Source organism: Fistularia commersonii, chromosome 19 (genome assembly GCF_037954325.1).
Source record: "Fistularia commersonii isolate RoL2024-O1a breed Wild chromosome 19, RoL_Fcom_v1.0, whole genome shotgun sequence".
In the NCBI taxonomy this organism is placed as follows: domain Eukaryota; kingdom Metazoa; phylum Chordata; class Actinopteri; order Syngnathiformes; family Fistulariidae; genus Fistularia; species Fistularia commersonii.
This window is the reverse complement of record NC_141302.1, coordinates 12,841,494-12,853,622: the sequence shown is the minus strand read 5'-3', so window position 1 is coordinate 12,853,622 and position 12,129 is coordinate 12,841,494. Positions and strand designations below refer to the sequence as shown.

General features: G+C 50.9%; 1 protein-coding gene across 2 annotated transcripts; it reads right to left on the bottom strand.

Moving 5' to 3' along the window:
- On the bottom strand, window positions 1–10,281 carry senp3b (SUMO specific peptidase 3b). 2 transcript variants are annotated; one of them, XM_086165589.1, is made up of 12 exons: window positions 10,143–10,281; window positions 8,637–8,762; window positions 6,692–7,393; window positions 6,320–6,436; window positions 6,112–6,223; window positions 5,037–5,184; window positions 4,574–4,621; window positions 4,402–4,479; window positions 3,271–3,408; window positions 1,534–1,617; window positions 1,390–1,440; window positions 1–1,298 (listed from the first exon to the last, which is right to left on the bottom strand). In XM_086165589.1, exons 2-12 carry the CDS (start codon window positions 8,722–8,724, stop codon window positions 1,188–1,190), a joined length of 1,677 nt encoding a protein of 558 aa, XP_086021715.1. In that variant the 5' UTR covers window positions 8,725–8,762; window positions 10,143–10,281; the 3' UTR covers window positions 1–1,187. The 2 variants fall into 2 exon arrangements, with proteins under 2 accessions (XP_086021715.1, XP_086021716.1); XM_086165590.1 differs by having other exon boundaries at window positions 1,068–1,298; window positions 6,320–6,433.
- Window positions 10,282–12,129: the final 1,848 nt, after the last annotated feature.

The window sequence follows — 12,129 nt, the reverse complement described above, 5'->3', positions numbered from 1 at the left end:
TTTTTTTTTATTTTTTTTTTTTAAACAGAGGTGAGACAAAAGAAGGAGCCCAGGTGGGTGGTCCTCTGGAAGCAACTCACAGGAACTGGAGTACCAGGGGCACAGATCCGGGCTGGAGGGAGTACCGCCATCTTGACCTCTCCCCCAAGCCCTACCCTCTGGATGGGGAAATCAAAAGGATAGGAAAAGAAGTTAGAACCTGGAACACAAAGACGACCACCTGGAGGCAAATCCGTAGCGCCAAAAAATAAGTACAAAAACTGTACACAAGTACTTTGGGAGTTCAAGAACTACAATCCCAGAAAGCACTGGTCCCATGCCGGGCCTGGGCTGAGGGTCCTCTCCAGGAAGAGGAATCACTCTGACCGGACCAGGGGGACCAGGAGGAGGGGCCACCGTTAGCATGGCTAACAGCCGGTAGCTGCCAGCTGCTCTGGACGTCCAGGTGACGGGTTGGTGTTCCTGCACCAGCGGGATGCTTCCTCTCAGTCACACACTCCTCTGCGGTGCCTGCACACACACACCCTCTCAAGCATACCCTGGTATCCATTCTTCAAATAGGCTCAGGAACATCTCAGGTGGCTCCTCTCCATAAAGTTACCGGCAGAGAATGCATGTGTCTGTAAGTGTGTGTATGCATGTAGTAGTGTGTTCTGTCTTCACTCTGGCGCCTGGCCCCAAACCTTAGAGTGTGTCGGATGGACTGGATGGATGGAAGGCATGAAGGATTCATGAGTACAATCTAACTACAAGCTCGCGGGCTATCTTGATCTTCTGGGAGGGCAGGTCTTCTTGGCCGGAGGGGATCCGACCTTTGGTCCAGGACGGACGCTTCCAACGCATCCACAACGTCCTCATCCTCCTCCTCCCCACAGGACAGGAAAACAAAAATAAAATGAAGGAGGCAAACGGCGAGGCCGGAGTCCAGAACACTTTCGACCTTGAAGGAACCACCAGGATGTAGGGATCCAGCTGGAGCTTCTGGTGGTGCGCCAGAGCGCGGGGGGAGGGGGTACAGGACCAGAAATAAAAAGTGATAAAAAGAAAAAAAAAAAAAAAGACCCCGCCTCCAGGAGGACAAGTCTTCTCTGGGTGAGAGGACCCCCCCCTCCCCAGGTCTCCCCACCGCGCTGCCTTGGCGCTCAGTCAGTCCCTCGGGTTGGGGGCGGGGGGACGGGGGGGACGGGTCACAGGGTGAGCTTGCAGTGACACAGTTCTTTGTACATCTGCCTCCTCAGCCGGGGCATGTCCTGCTGTCCGAAACTGAAGGGCTGCCCCAGGGCCAGACACTTGCAGTACTGCGGGGTGGAGGAGAAGGTGGAGGTTAGATGTCATAGGGACGGGACCAGGAGCTGCCCGCGGTCCTCCAGGAGCCAGCAGCCGACTCACCTGCAGCACAAAGGCCCCGCAGTCGCTGTCGTTGTTCTGACGCCCGACGTTCTGAAACACAGTGCCCGTTAGCAGACCGCCGCGGCTCGCACGCACACGTGCACAGCTTTACAGCCACCACCCTCGAGGAAACAGAACACCCACCATTTTGAAGAAGCCTTTCCACCCCGACAGGAAGTCCTGCTTGTCCTTCTTGATGGCCTCTGCCTGGAGGTACTTGAAAATGTGCTGCAAACAAGGGGGGGTGGGGGAAGAGTCACAGTGAGGTTCTCAGCTCCACATAGAGGTGACTCCATCCAGGTATCGCCTGAGTTCCACCATGTGTTTACCAAGAGAAGCCTTACATCTCCTGCCAAGAAAATGAAGACCAATTCCTGTGCACAGGACTAAGCCCTGGTGGTGGACCTGACGGGCTGGACACCTGAACCCCCACCCAAACAACCCTGCATTCCTTCACCAAACCGAACAATTACAGGTGCATCTCAACAAGTATTGCGTAGAAGTACAATGGTGTCACACTACTGTCACCTTAACAACTGTAAACATTTCTAGAACCTTAATGGTCTTTGCCTAGTTCAGGAGGCCACGCCATCACACCGTTGCTGACCGGAACGCTGTCTAGGAGACACCCAATGACGGCCTCTACAAGGAGCTGGAGACAAACATCACTGCTGAAGAAGCTGGATGATCCAAAAGCAGGTCAATGCAGAGTGGAGCAGAAGGAAAAGGGACAATCACAGCTTTGAAGACTCCGGGGCAGAAGGAGAGGAATGGAGCAACCACTTCGACAGCCTCCACCAACTGGTTCAGGAGCAGACTGACACAGTCCTGGATAGGCCTGATGGCATCAGGAGCATCGGAACCCAGGTAGCGTGAGGTCCAGCACGAAGTGATGTCAGTGATGGTTTGTGCAGCCATGTCATCTGTCCACTATGTTGCCTATCAGGACATTTAAGAGCCTCATGCTGATTAGGATCAGGACTCTACCAACACTGCCAGATTACTGGTACCTGGTTCAGCAGATGTGGCATCACTGAGCAGACTAGTCTGACCCAACTCCAGAGAATCTTTGGGTTTGTCAGGAGAACGATGAGCAACTCCACAGCCAACAGACGAGCTTAAAGCCACTATCAAGAGTCACCTGGATTTCCAGGTCATCTCAGAAGGGCGACGGGCTCGTGGCCACCATGCTCCAACATCATTCATGCGGAGACTGATAAAGTACTTAGTACATGTACTGCATAGTACAAGGATCTACCGTGCAGTACGTCAACGTCTATCTTCTTTTCCTTTGGGCTGCTCTGTTCAGAGGTCACCACAGCAAATAAACTCTTCCACCTTGCCCTATTCTTTGTATCCTCTACTTTCACACCAACTTATTTCAATGTCCTCTTTCACTACATCCAAAAGTCTTCTCTTCGGTCTTCCCCTAGACAAGCTGGCTGGCAGTTCCAACTCCAGCATCCTTTTACCAGTATACTCACTATGTCTCCTCGGTACACAACAAAAACATCTCAGTATGGCTTCTCTGACCTTACCTCAAAAACATCTAACGTGCTGTTCCTCTGATAGACTCATTCCTGAGCCTATCAATCCTCATCAACCCCAAAGAGAACCTCAACATCTTCATCTCTGCTACCTTGCACTCTGATTCTAATTCTCTAAGATACTGATCTTTTGGATTTCTTCAGCTGTGAGCCATCATCATCATAAGTAAATGCTTGGAATATATCACTGTGAGTAAGTAAGTACAAAATGGTACAGCAGGAGCTCAGGGAGTACTGCGATACAATGCCATATGGGGCCAGAACTTGTGAAAAGCGTACAGTGTATATAGGTTCTCTAAGGTGCCATGGTCACACGCCAAAGAGTCCCACCCACCTTCGGGCAGCGTCTGTTGAGGGTTCGCTGGGAGTCGAAGTAAATGATGGCTCTGCGAGGAATGTCAACGCTGACCAGGGACCAGTGAACCTCCAGGTGGATGGGGATCAGCAGCAGATCTTTCTGAAAGATGTCCACCTGGGGGAGGGGAGAGCATGTAAACCAAATCTGTACCAGGAGTACTTGTGGCACACACACTGGAGCAGGGTACTAAAACACAAATTAACCAGATCCCATTTATGATTGGATATCCTGAGAAGCACATATCCCCAAGGACCTCAAAACAGATGGCTTTTCATGGACAGTAACAGTACTGGATATAGAGCTATTGGCCTTGACTCTTCCACCAGCGACCCACCCAGGCCTTCTCCTGCCTCTTACAGCTGAAATGCAAGCCTTCAGTGGGCAGCTGCCCTCTATCACCAAGTCAGATCGAGCCGTTGAGACTGATTACTGAGAAAAGACATTGATGGGCACAAATTCAAGTCGGAATCCTGGTTTCAACTTGCTACACTCTGCTGCAGGAGGAGTTGAGTTTCATCTGTTCAGACAAAATCCAGGCTTCTTTAGACCGTTAGTGGCTAAGTCTAACTTCTGAGGCTGACTGATAGATCTACACCTCTCGATGTATTTGCTCTCCTCGTGTCTTCACAAGGAGACACTGACACACCTAGGTCTTCTTGAGGGTTTTTTTTCCTCACCATGGAAAAGAGCCTGCCATCCCACAACTCAAGACCTTTTTACCTGCTTTAATGACGAAGGATTAATATGTAATTGGCCTCTGCGGCCCATAAAATAGCCTTTGAGTCAACTGTCCAATCACCTTAGGACCATATTCCAAAACCCTTCCTCCATTCTCAAATTAAAGCCGAGTTGGCACTTTAAGCCCACATAAACCGCATCTACGGTATCTTACAAATGTTTTGGTAAACATCTAATGAAAAAGAGAGCTGACTGGAGCGGAGCATCTCCCCTGACCTGGGTGGGCCTGTGGCGGAAACTCAAGAATGATCCGTGAAGGAGCCAGGAGGAGACTGGCTGAGAAGGACCTCCTTCTCTGGGTGTATCCTCGTAGATGACCGCTCACACCGTTGTAGAAAGAAATCTGGGCGGGGAGAAGGATTCACTCACGTTTTTCGTCCACCGCTTGACTCCTTCGTATCCTTTTGTCCGTAGCTTATCGTAGAAGAAGCTGTTGAAAAAGTGAACCTGTAGAGACCAAGAAGGATGGAGGTGAGCACACAACTCCAAGTTCCCAAACTCATAAAGCATCAGGCTGTCGTGGGAGATAAGGGTGCCTGACCTTCTCTGGGACGGAGTCCATCACCAGGTCACCATACATGTTCATGATCTGAAAGAGATAATTGAGAAGAACATCCTTAACTCTTGTGGCATCTTTGGACCATTCACATTCAGGTTCAGGGGGTCGAAACCAAACCAGAGGATCTTCAGGCGTGGTTCTGGTTGACTGCTGGCTGTCGGCTTTTTACATGTTCTTACCTCCTGTAACCCCTTACTCAAGCGCTGGTTAGCAACCAGACCATCTGCCGGCAGACACTGACCTCTGCTGGCTAATATCAGAACCACAGCTCTCTTCAGAACACACTATGCGCCCGACAGGTTTGTAAACCGTCACATACCAAAAGGCGAAGACACAACACTGTGCTATCTGTAGTTCCCGCTCTTATAACTACTCTGTTCAGACGAGGGTTCCGTTTGGACAAACACTGGATCCAGATTAGTCCTGCGGACTTCGTCGCCTGTACCTGGTCATTGAGCCAGTTCTGTCCGTACAGTGTGCCCAGGTCATCCATTGTCAGAACGTGGCGCTTGTAGTTGACCCGGAAGGTTTTGGCCAGGGCCGAGCCGGACGAACGCTGGAAAGACTGTATTAGGTGCTGGACCACGGCTTTCCTGGAAAAAAAACAATCACATGGGGCGTGGGGATTTCACCAGGGGGACAGAGGGAAGCAACAAATCATCAACAGGTTACCAACGAGATGAAGAACCAGATGTATGACATTTGGAGGAAACCAAGTTTGGGGCCTCTGGGGGTGTTGGAGGAGGACAACCTGGTCCATCCTGTGTATGTTTGAGTATGTGTGATCCCCAAAATTAAGCACATTCATGATCCAATCAAATTCTGCTTCACGCGCAAACCTCATCATTTGGCACTGACTAGCCAAACATGCTAACTGTCATGTATCAGCAAAGACCTGACTGGGGTTTGTTGGAGGAAACCGCTGAGATTCATTTTATTTCTGACTGTTTTGGCAGTCTCTTGTGTGAACCTCTTCACCATGACAGATGCAAGTGCTGGAGAAATTACGTAACCGTTCTCTGCTGCGCAGATGCCATTTACAGATCATTTCCTGTTTAGGCAGAGACACGCTGCAGATGGTCAGTACCATCTAGAGAGGACTCCTGAAGAGGTAACTGAGTTCACGGTGCTGGACATTTGGTCACGTGATCCTCACCGGGAGTTTTAGGCATAGTTTAGCAGCTAACAGCAGCTGTCTAGAGGATTAGCATCTTCTTGACCTGGCTGACTTCCTATTCAACTGCTCTGTCTGCTTGTTGCTAAACAGACACATCATGTGATCCGAAGCCTGGAAGGCTCCTAGGCCCTCAAAATCCTCAAGCACATGGTGCATTCAACTACACATCCAACTAAAAACTACAAGGAGGCGTGGTCAAGACCAAACTCCATTGGCATTTAAAGTGGCAGACACAGGAACCAGGCTTGAGGCACTTTGACCAAATGGGTTCATGCCTGAGACTGAAAATATTGTGAAGGTGTGACATAGGATGGTCCACTAGGGGGAGGAGTGCATGTCCAACCTGTGGGGCTGCGAGAAGCTCTCCCCGAAAATGTCCTGGAGCTTCTCCACGATGTCGTCGACGTGGATGGGGATCAGACTCCCGTACTTCTGCAGGGACTCCTCCAGGATGCCTTTGGGGAGGAACAAGGGGCCACGAAACACTCTTAGTGCACGTGTTCTAGCACATGATGGACAGGAAGAGCAGCTCAAGAGGCCCCGGCTCCTACCAGTCACACAGCTCATGTGCTCCTCGTTGAGGGCCAGCTCCAGCGGGCGCTCCTCAACCTCCCGTCTCCCCCGGTCCTCGTACCGGTCCGCGGGGCAGCCGTTCCTCTGTTTGTCTGCTGGGGGGGGTTCAGAGAAACCACACCTTCAGACCTCAGACCTCATTTGTCTGCAAGGACACTTCTAGATACTGGACATACTGGAATACAGCATTTCCAAAAGATAGGTTGTGTAAACTAAGAGGCACCTAAATAAATTTTATTCCAGTCTGGTACAGGGACCTTTTAAAGATGGGCTGAGCATTCTGCTTCCCAAACCCTGGTTTTCTTCCTTTAACAAGGTGGTGAGCAGGACCAGTGTGTGTGATGCAGTACCTCTGTCGGCTTCTGTGAACCTCTCGTCTTCGCTGTCCTCCTCCCCCTCAGCGTATGGGGACTCCCGGTACCTTTTTATCCTCCTCTGCTTGCCATAGCCGGCATTGCGCTGGCCTCGGAGGTTCCAGCGGTGGCTGAGGGAGTAGATCCACTGGGCCCGCTGGCGCCAGCTCTTCCAGTGCTGGCTGAGCCGGAACCCCGGGGCCCGGTGGGATCGCCGCCAGCGCCGGAGCCTCTTCAGGGCTCTGTATCTGCTGAGGTGGGAGCGGAACACGCCACCGGCAGGCACCTCGGTGGCAACATGGCCGCCGTCTTCTACCTTCTGCGGCGGCCCGTAATGCGGGTGGTGAGGATGGAGGTGCTTGGTGGACGGGGCGAGAAAGTCTGGGATGTGCCACCCTGCATTCACTCGGTCTCCTTCTTCCTCTTCCTCCTCCTCCTCCTCCTCCACCTCCTCATCTTCTTCCTCGTCCTCATCTTCCTCCTCGTTGTCGTCCCAACACTCGCCCTCGTCCTCAGCGTTCAGGTTGTTTTCCTCCTCATCGCCAAGTTCCTCCATCCTGCACAGACCATCCTCCTCATCCTCCTTGTCCACAAACTCGCCCTTCCACACCCGCTCCTTCTGCCCGAGGTGCAGGTGCATGGGGCTGGGGATGCTGTGGTCCGACACTGGGACGATGAGGTGGTCCCCGGGAATCCCACCTGCACATAAACATCCCATGAAAAGCAGTGAGCATGGTGATGCGGTACAGACGGTCTTGGATGAAAGGGTGAACACTAGGATTAAGATACGGCAACATCTGCACCGCCCTGAGGCTGGAGCTACACCCGGCTGTGGGTCGCCTGAGGTCTCTTAATTGTCTACCTCTGTGAATGAGAGGTAGACAGCTGTCAATCACAGAGACGTCTGTGATTGACAGCTGACTCATCCGGGTTAAACCCTGCCTCTCACCCCTATACAGCGGAACCTTGATTTGCGAATGCATCAATTAGGAGTTTTCCCAGATAGAAGCCGTCGCTCAGTAGATTTTTTGCGTTTTGGCGCAAGTACAGATCTGAGTTGGGAGCGAGCAGGATAAGTGCTTGAAACCAACATCACTAGGTAGCCCAGAGAAAATCATGGAATAACAGGAGTGAGGCGTGAGTGTTGTGGAGTTTTCATGAAGAGATGGAGTAGTCGTTGAGATAAGGTGACGGAGAGCATCATCTGTGAGAAGGCACCACACATTTACGGGAATTCGGTCCAGCAGATGGCAGGAACGTCAATGGAGAAGGTATTAGAGGAGTTGTTTAAAAACCAGTCGGGACGGTTTGAGTTAAGTTATATTTATAGTTATAATAACACATTGTAGCTAGTGTTTAGTAACACATAGTTTAGTAACACATTGTAGCCAGCTAGTTAAGTTAGCACCAAATGAAAAGCTCCTCAAACCTCCTCCACCGCCGCTTGCATGTTCGCCTGGTCCTCAGGTTAAATTACCTTAAAAAAGTTCATTTTTGTTTCCAAGTTTATTTCCTTAAATTGTCCTTGATTCTGTATTATTTTTGATACATTATTTGTTAATCTTTCTTGTTAAAAAATACGTAACAAAACCAGGGGTCTGGAATGGATTATTAGCATTTCAATTCCTTTAAATTGGGAAATTTAATTTGATACATGGGCAAACTGAATTACAAGCTGGGTCACGGAACCAATTCAACTCCCAAGTCAAGGTATTACTGTATTAGCGTTTTCTCCAAAATAGCCAAACTGGAATTCATGCCCTTCTTCCATACAATTCCGATTCCAAAAAGTTGAAAGATGGCTTCGGCCATGCTGTTTTTTTGTTTTCAAAATTACTACTGAGAACAGCCACCTGCATCTCTCCAGAGGTTGTTTGTGTGTGTGTGTGTGACTCTCCTGCAGCTCTGAGTGTGAAGCTCAGACTTTCTACCTCCAGCCTACCTCCTCCTGTGTCCTCCTGCCCCACAGCAGTCAGACCCAGGTCTCCCTGCCAGCGGTTCTGGGCCAGGCTACCGCCACTGTCGCGCATTATCCACGCACACCCCGCCACCTGCGCCAGCTCGTCACCTGAAGACAAAGCAGACGGCGGGTTAGTGAGCAAGGTCCATATTGCACCTGCAGAAGACAGAGAACACACCTGTGAAATAAATGGCTCCTGCTTTACCAGGAATGCCCCTGACCTGGAGACCCAGGTGCACACAACCCTCAGTCCAATCTGATGTTCTGTGGATGTTCAGATAGATACTTCACTGACAGAGGAGGCATCAAGAAGAGGATGTCCTTTTCACCACCAGATGAAGAAAAAAGTGGACTTGGTTCTTCTCTTTGTGGCCTCCAAACACAGCGCTTGATTCTGCACTGAATGCTGTGCATCCATGAATATCTGCTTCAAAGACTGTTATTTTCCGGCATGTCTGCTCATGTTTGAAGTCTTTTAAAAGATCTAGCGGATTTGATAATTGGACAGCTAATTGTCAATTCATAAGCCTGTTCTCAGATGAGACCATGAAACCGTAGTGCCAGTCAGGCGACCTTCATCACATCTTCAGGCGCAGAATGTCAGGAAAAGCATGCTTGTAACTAACACACCCACACAATTTACCATCCGTAGTGGAAATATACAATTAGGAGTTTGAGAGTGATCACACTTCCAGGACGGAGTGTGTTGTGTGTCTGTGTATTAATGTGAGGAAGTGTGTGGGAACTTTCAAGTCTGCAAAAACACCAGCCCTGTATGGAGGAGGATGGAAATCCACAGAAGCCCTTCCTGCCGTGATCCCTGACCTGCAGCGACCAGCAGATGCGTCCACGGACTGAGTTTGAGGAGGAAACTTAAAATCACCTTGGAAACGCCGTCCACTGTGGTTAGTTGACGGAAAATCCAACTTGTGAAAACACAAACAACCAGGTTTGCCGCTCGGTTGACAGCCTAACCCTCTCCTGTCACCAGCCAGTGTCCCGGATGTGTAGCCTAGCATGCTCCACGGCAGGGCACTTATTCTAAAAACCCCGGAGGTTTGGGTCGTCTGCAGCAAACCGCTCTTGGGTATCGGGTGATTTGGTCAAACGTGCTTGACTCCCCGGGAGACAGCGGCTCAGCGACGGGAACAATCCTTTCCGGTGCAGGAAATAGTCGGCACCAGCGCTAGCTTACGCCGGAACGCTAGCATCACTAGCGTTATCGATGTGACACGTAAACATTGGCGGTGCGCTTGGAATCGCGCTTTGCTCGTTGCTACGGGCAACCAACGTCTGTACAAAACCACTTGTGCTATTAAATAAATGAGAAACCTCGTTTTTCCCCCTTGTTTATACGCGTAGCACCGTTAGCCGGTTAGCCTTGTTGTCGTTAGCGAAGCGTGAGCCACCGCATTAGCATCGGCACACCGAGCGCCTGCCCGGCTCGGTCCCCGCCGCGGCTCGGCGCTGCCCCCGCCGTGCGCTTACCGTTAACCGGCAGCTTTATGCGAATCCGTGTCCGCCTGCGTCCCGATGCGAGAGCTGCGTGCCGTCAATCCTGCAACGAACCACAGCAGGGTGACGCTAGCGTTTCATTGAATGAAGTCCGGTGTGGAGCAGCCAGATGTCGCCGCCTCGCTAAGCTAGCTAGCTAGCTTCCTCCTCCCCCTCCCCGCTCCCTTTAAGGTCTTCCGGTTCAGGGAGGCGTGCGCGCGCACGCTAGGCAGGTGAACACCCAGCGGGATTTGCGTGGAGTGCGGGGGGGGGGGCGTGCGTGCGCGGCGGTGCGTATGTGTCTCGAAAACTGGGTCGGCTGTAGAACACCTTAAACCGGTGCGGGTGGGGCGGGGAGGGGGGGGGCGCTGCGGTACCTGCGGGCTTTGCGAACTCAGCGCCCGGGGGAGCCCGGCGCGTGTTGATGACGTCACAATGTCTTTAGCGGAGGACATAGAGTCGCTATTGGAGCTTCTTGATGCTTCTGAAGGTTCTAGAACTTCTGGAGCTCCTGAACTCGTCTGGAGGTCCCGGGCGCTTCTCGACGCACCTGGAGCTTCTGGACATTTCTGGAGGCCTTGGACACTTTTGGAGCTCCTGGATGTTTTTGGACGCTTCTGAAGCTTCTTGACACTCCTGGAGCTTCGGGATGCTTCTGGAAACATCTTGGGTTCCTGGACACTTCTGGAGCTACTTGATGCTTTTTGACGCTTCTGAAGCTCCTTGACACTCCTTAAGCTCCTGGATGCTCCTGGAAACATCTGGGGCTCCTGGGCACTCCTGTAGCTTCTGAACACTCCTGTAGCTTCTGAACACTCCTGTAGCTTCCTACTGCTCCTGGAGCTACTGGGAACTCCTGGAGCTTCTGGACGCTTCTGGTAACATCTGGGGTTTCTGGACACTTCTGGAGCTCCTGGATGATACTGCAACTCGTGGAGCACCTGGATGCTCTTGGATGCATTTGAAGCTCCTGTACACTCCTGAAGCTTCTGGACGCTTCTTGAGCAACTGGACTTTCCTGGAGCTTCTTGACACTCCCAGAGCTTCGGACCTTCCTCTAGCTGCTGAACGGTCCTGGAGCACCGTGCCATTACTTTCTGCAGCCTCCCATCAGCCTTCACAACTGCAGAGGCTGCTCTCAGTGTGCACCATAAAAGTCCAGAAAAACTGTTGATAGATATGTGAAAGTACGATTTCAAACTCTAAGAACTCCAGCCTCAGATATCTTGGCTCCACTGTCAGCAGTGGTGGACAATCCATCAAAGAGATGAAGATAAAGAGGCTGTTCTTGTCTCAGGAGAGAATTTGATTTTCACATTAGTCCTATCATGGAATACAACAGTGAAGCTTGGAGCATCCACAGGATAGCTGCAATCAAAGGGCTCTACCAGGAAGTAGAACATCTGGTCACCTCAGCAAAGAGTGGAAGACAGGAGTTCATAGACGGTCCGGCGTCCTGCCCTCCTACCCATGGCCTCAGGCAAGGCATCCACAAGAAGGATCAGAAGTACCTTCGATGTGCTCTTCAGGAGTTGGAGTCGTGATCTTGATCACCAACAGATTCACTGTCAACATTGGAATTGATCAACAATGTAAACAGTCTCCACCTATATAAGCCTTTCATCACCTAGTGGGGCTAACTGCTGCAACACTGTGCCAATTAAAATAAGTTGAAATGAAATAGAATTTAATTTAATCAAATTTGAGAAGGACCCGAGAAGCTCAAACCTGTGTTGAGTGTTAGTAGACTATGTGTGTGTGTGTGTGTGTGCATGCGTGTGTTTACAGGGTGATGTTTTTTAAAATCAAAGTCTTAGCAGCAGCACAAATAAAATACCCGCTGATGTTCCTTGCTGGTCCTCAGTCAGAGAGCTGCAGACCTCCTGGTTCAGACTGATGTTTGGAGGGCATTTGCAGAAGATGATGAGCCAATCATGGGCTTTTAATGAGTCTCTGAAGCTTCCACAATGATCTGAACGAC

Coding starts and splice junctions, on each gene's coding strand:
- senp3b (XM_086165589.1), bottom strand. CDS start 8,724: ATGCGCGACAGTGGCGGTAGCCTGGCCCAGAACCGCTGGCAGGGAGAC. Junction 4,622..5,036: donor AGAACTGGCTCAATGACCAG/GTACAGGCGACG, acceptor TATCTCTTTCAG/ATCATGAACATGTATGGTGA. Junction 1,441..1,533: donor GGAAAGGCTTCTTCAAAATG/GTGGGTGTTCTG, acceptor ACTGTGTTTCAG/AACGTCGGGCGTCAGAACAA.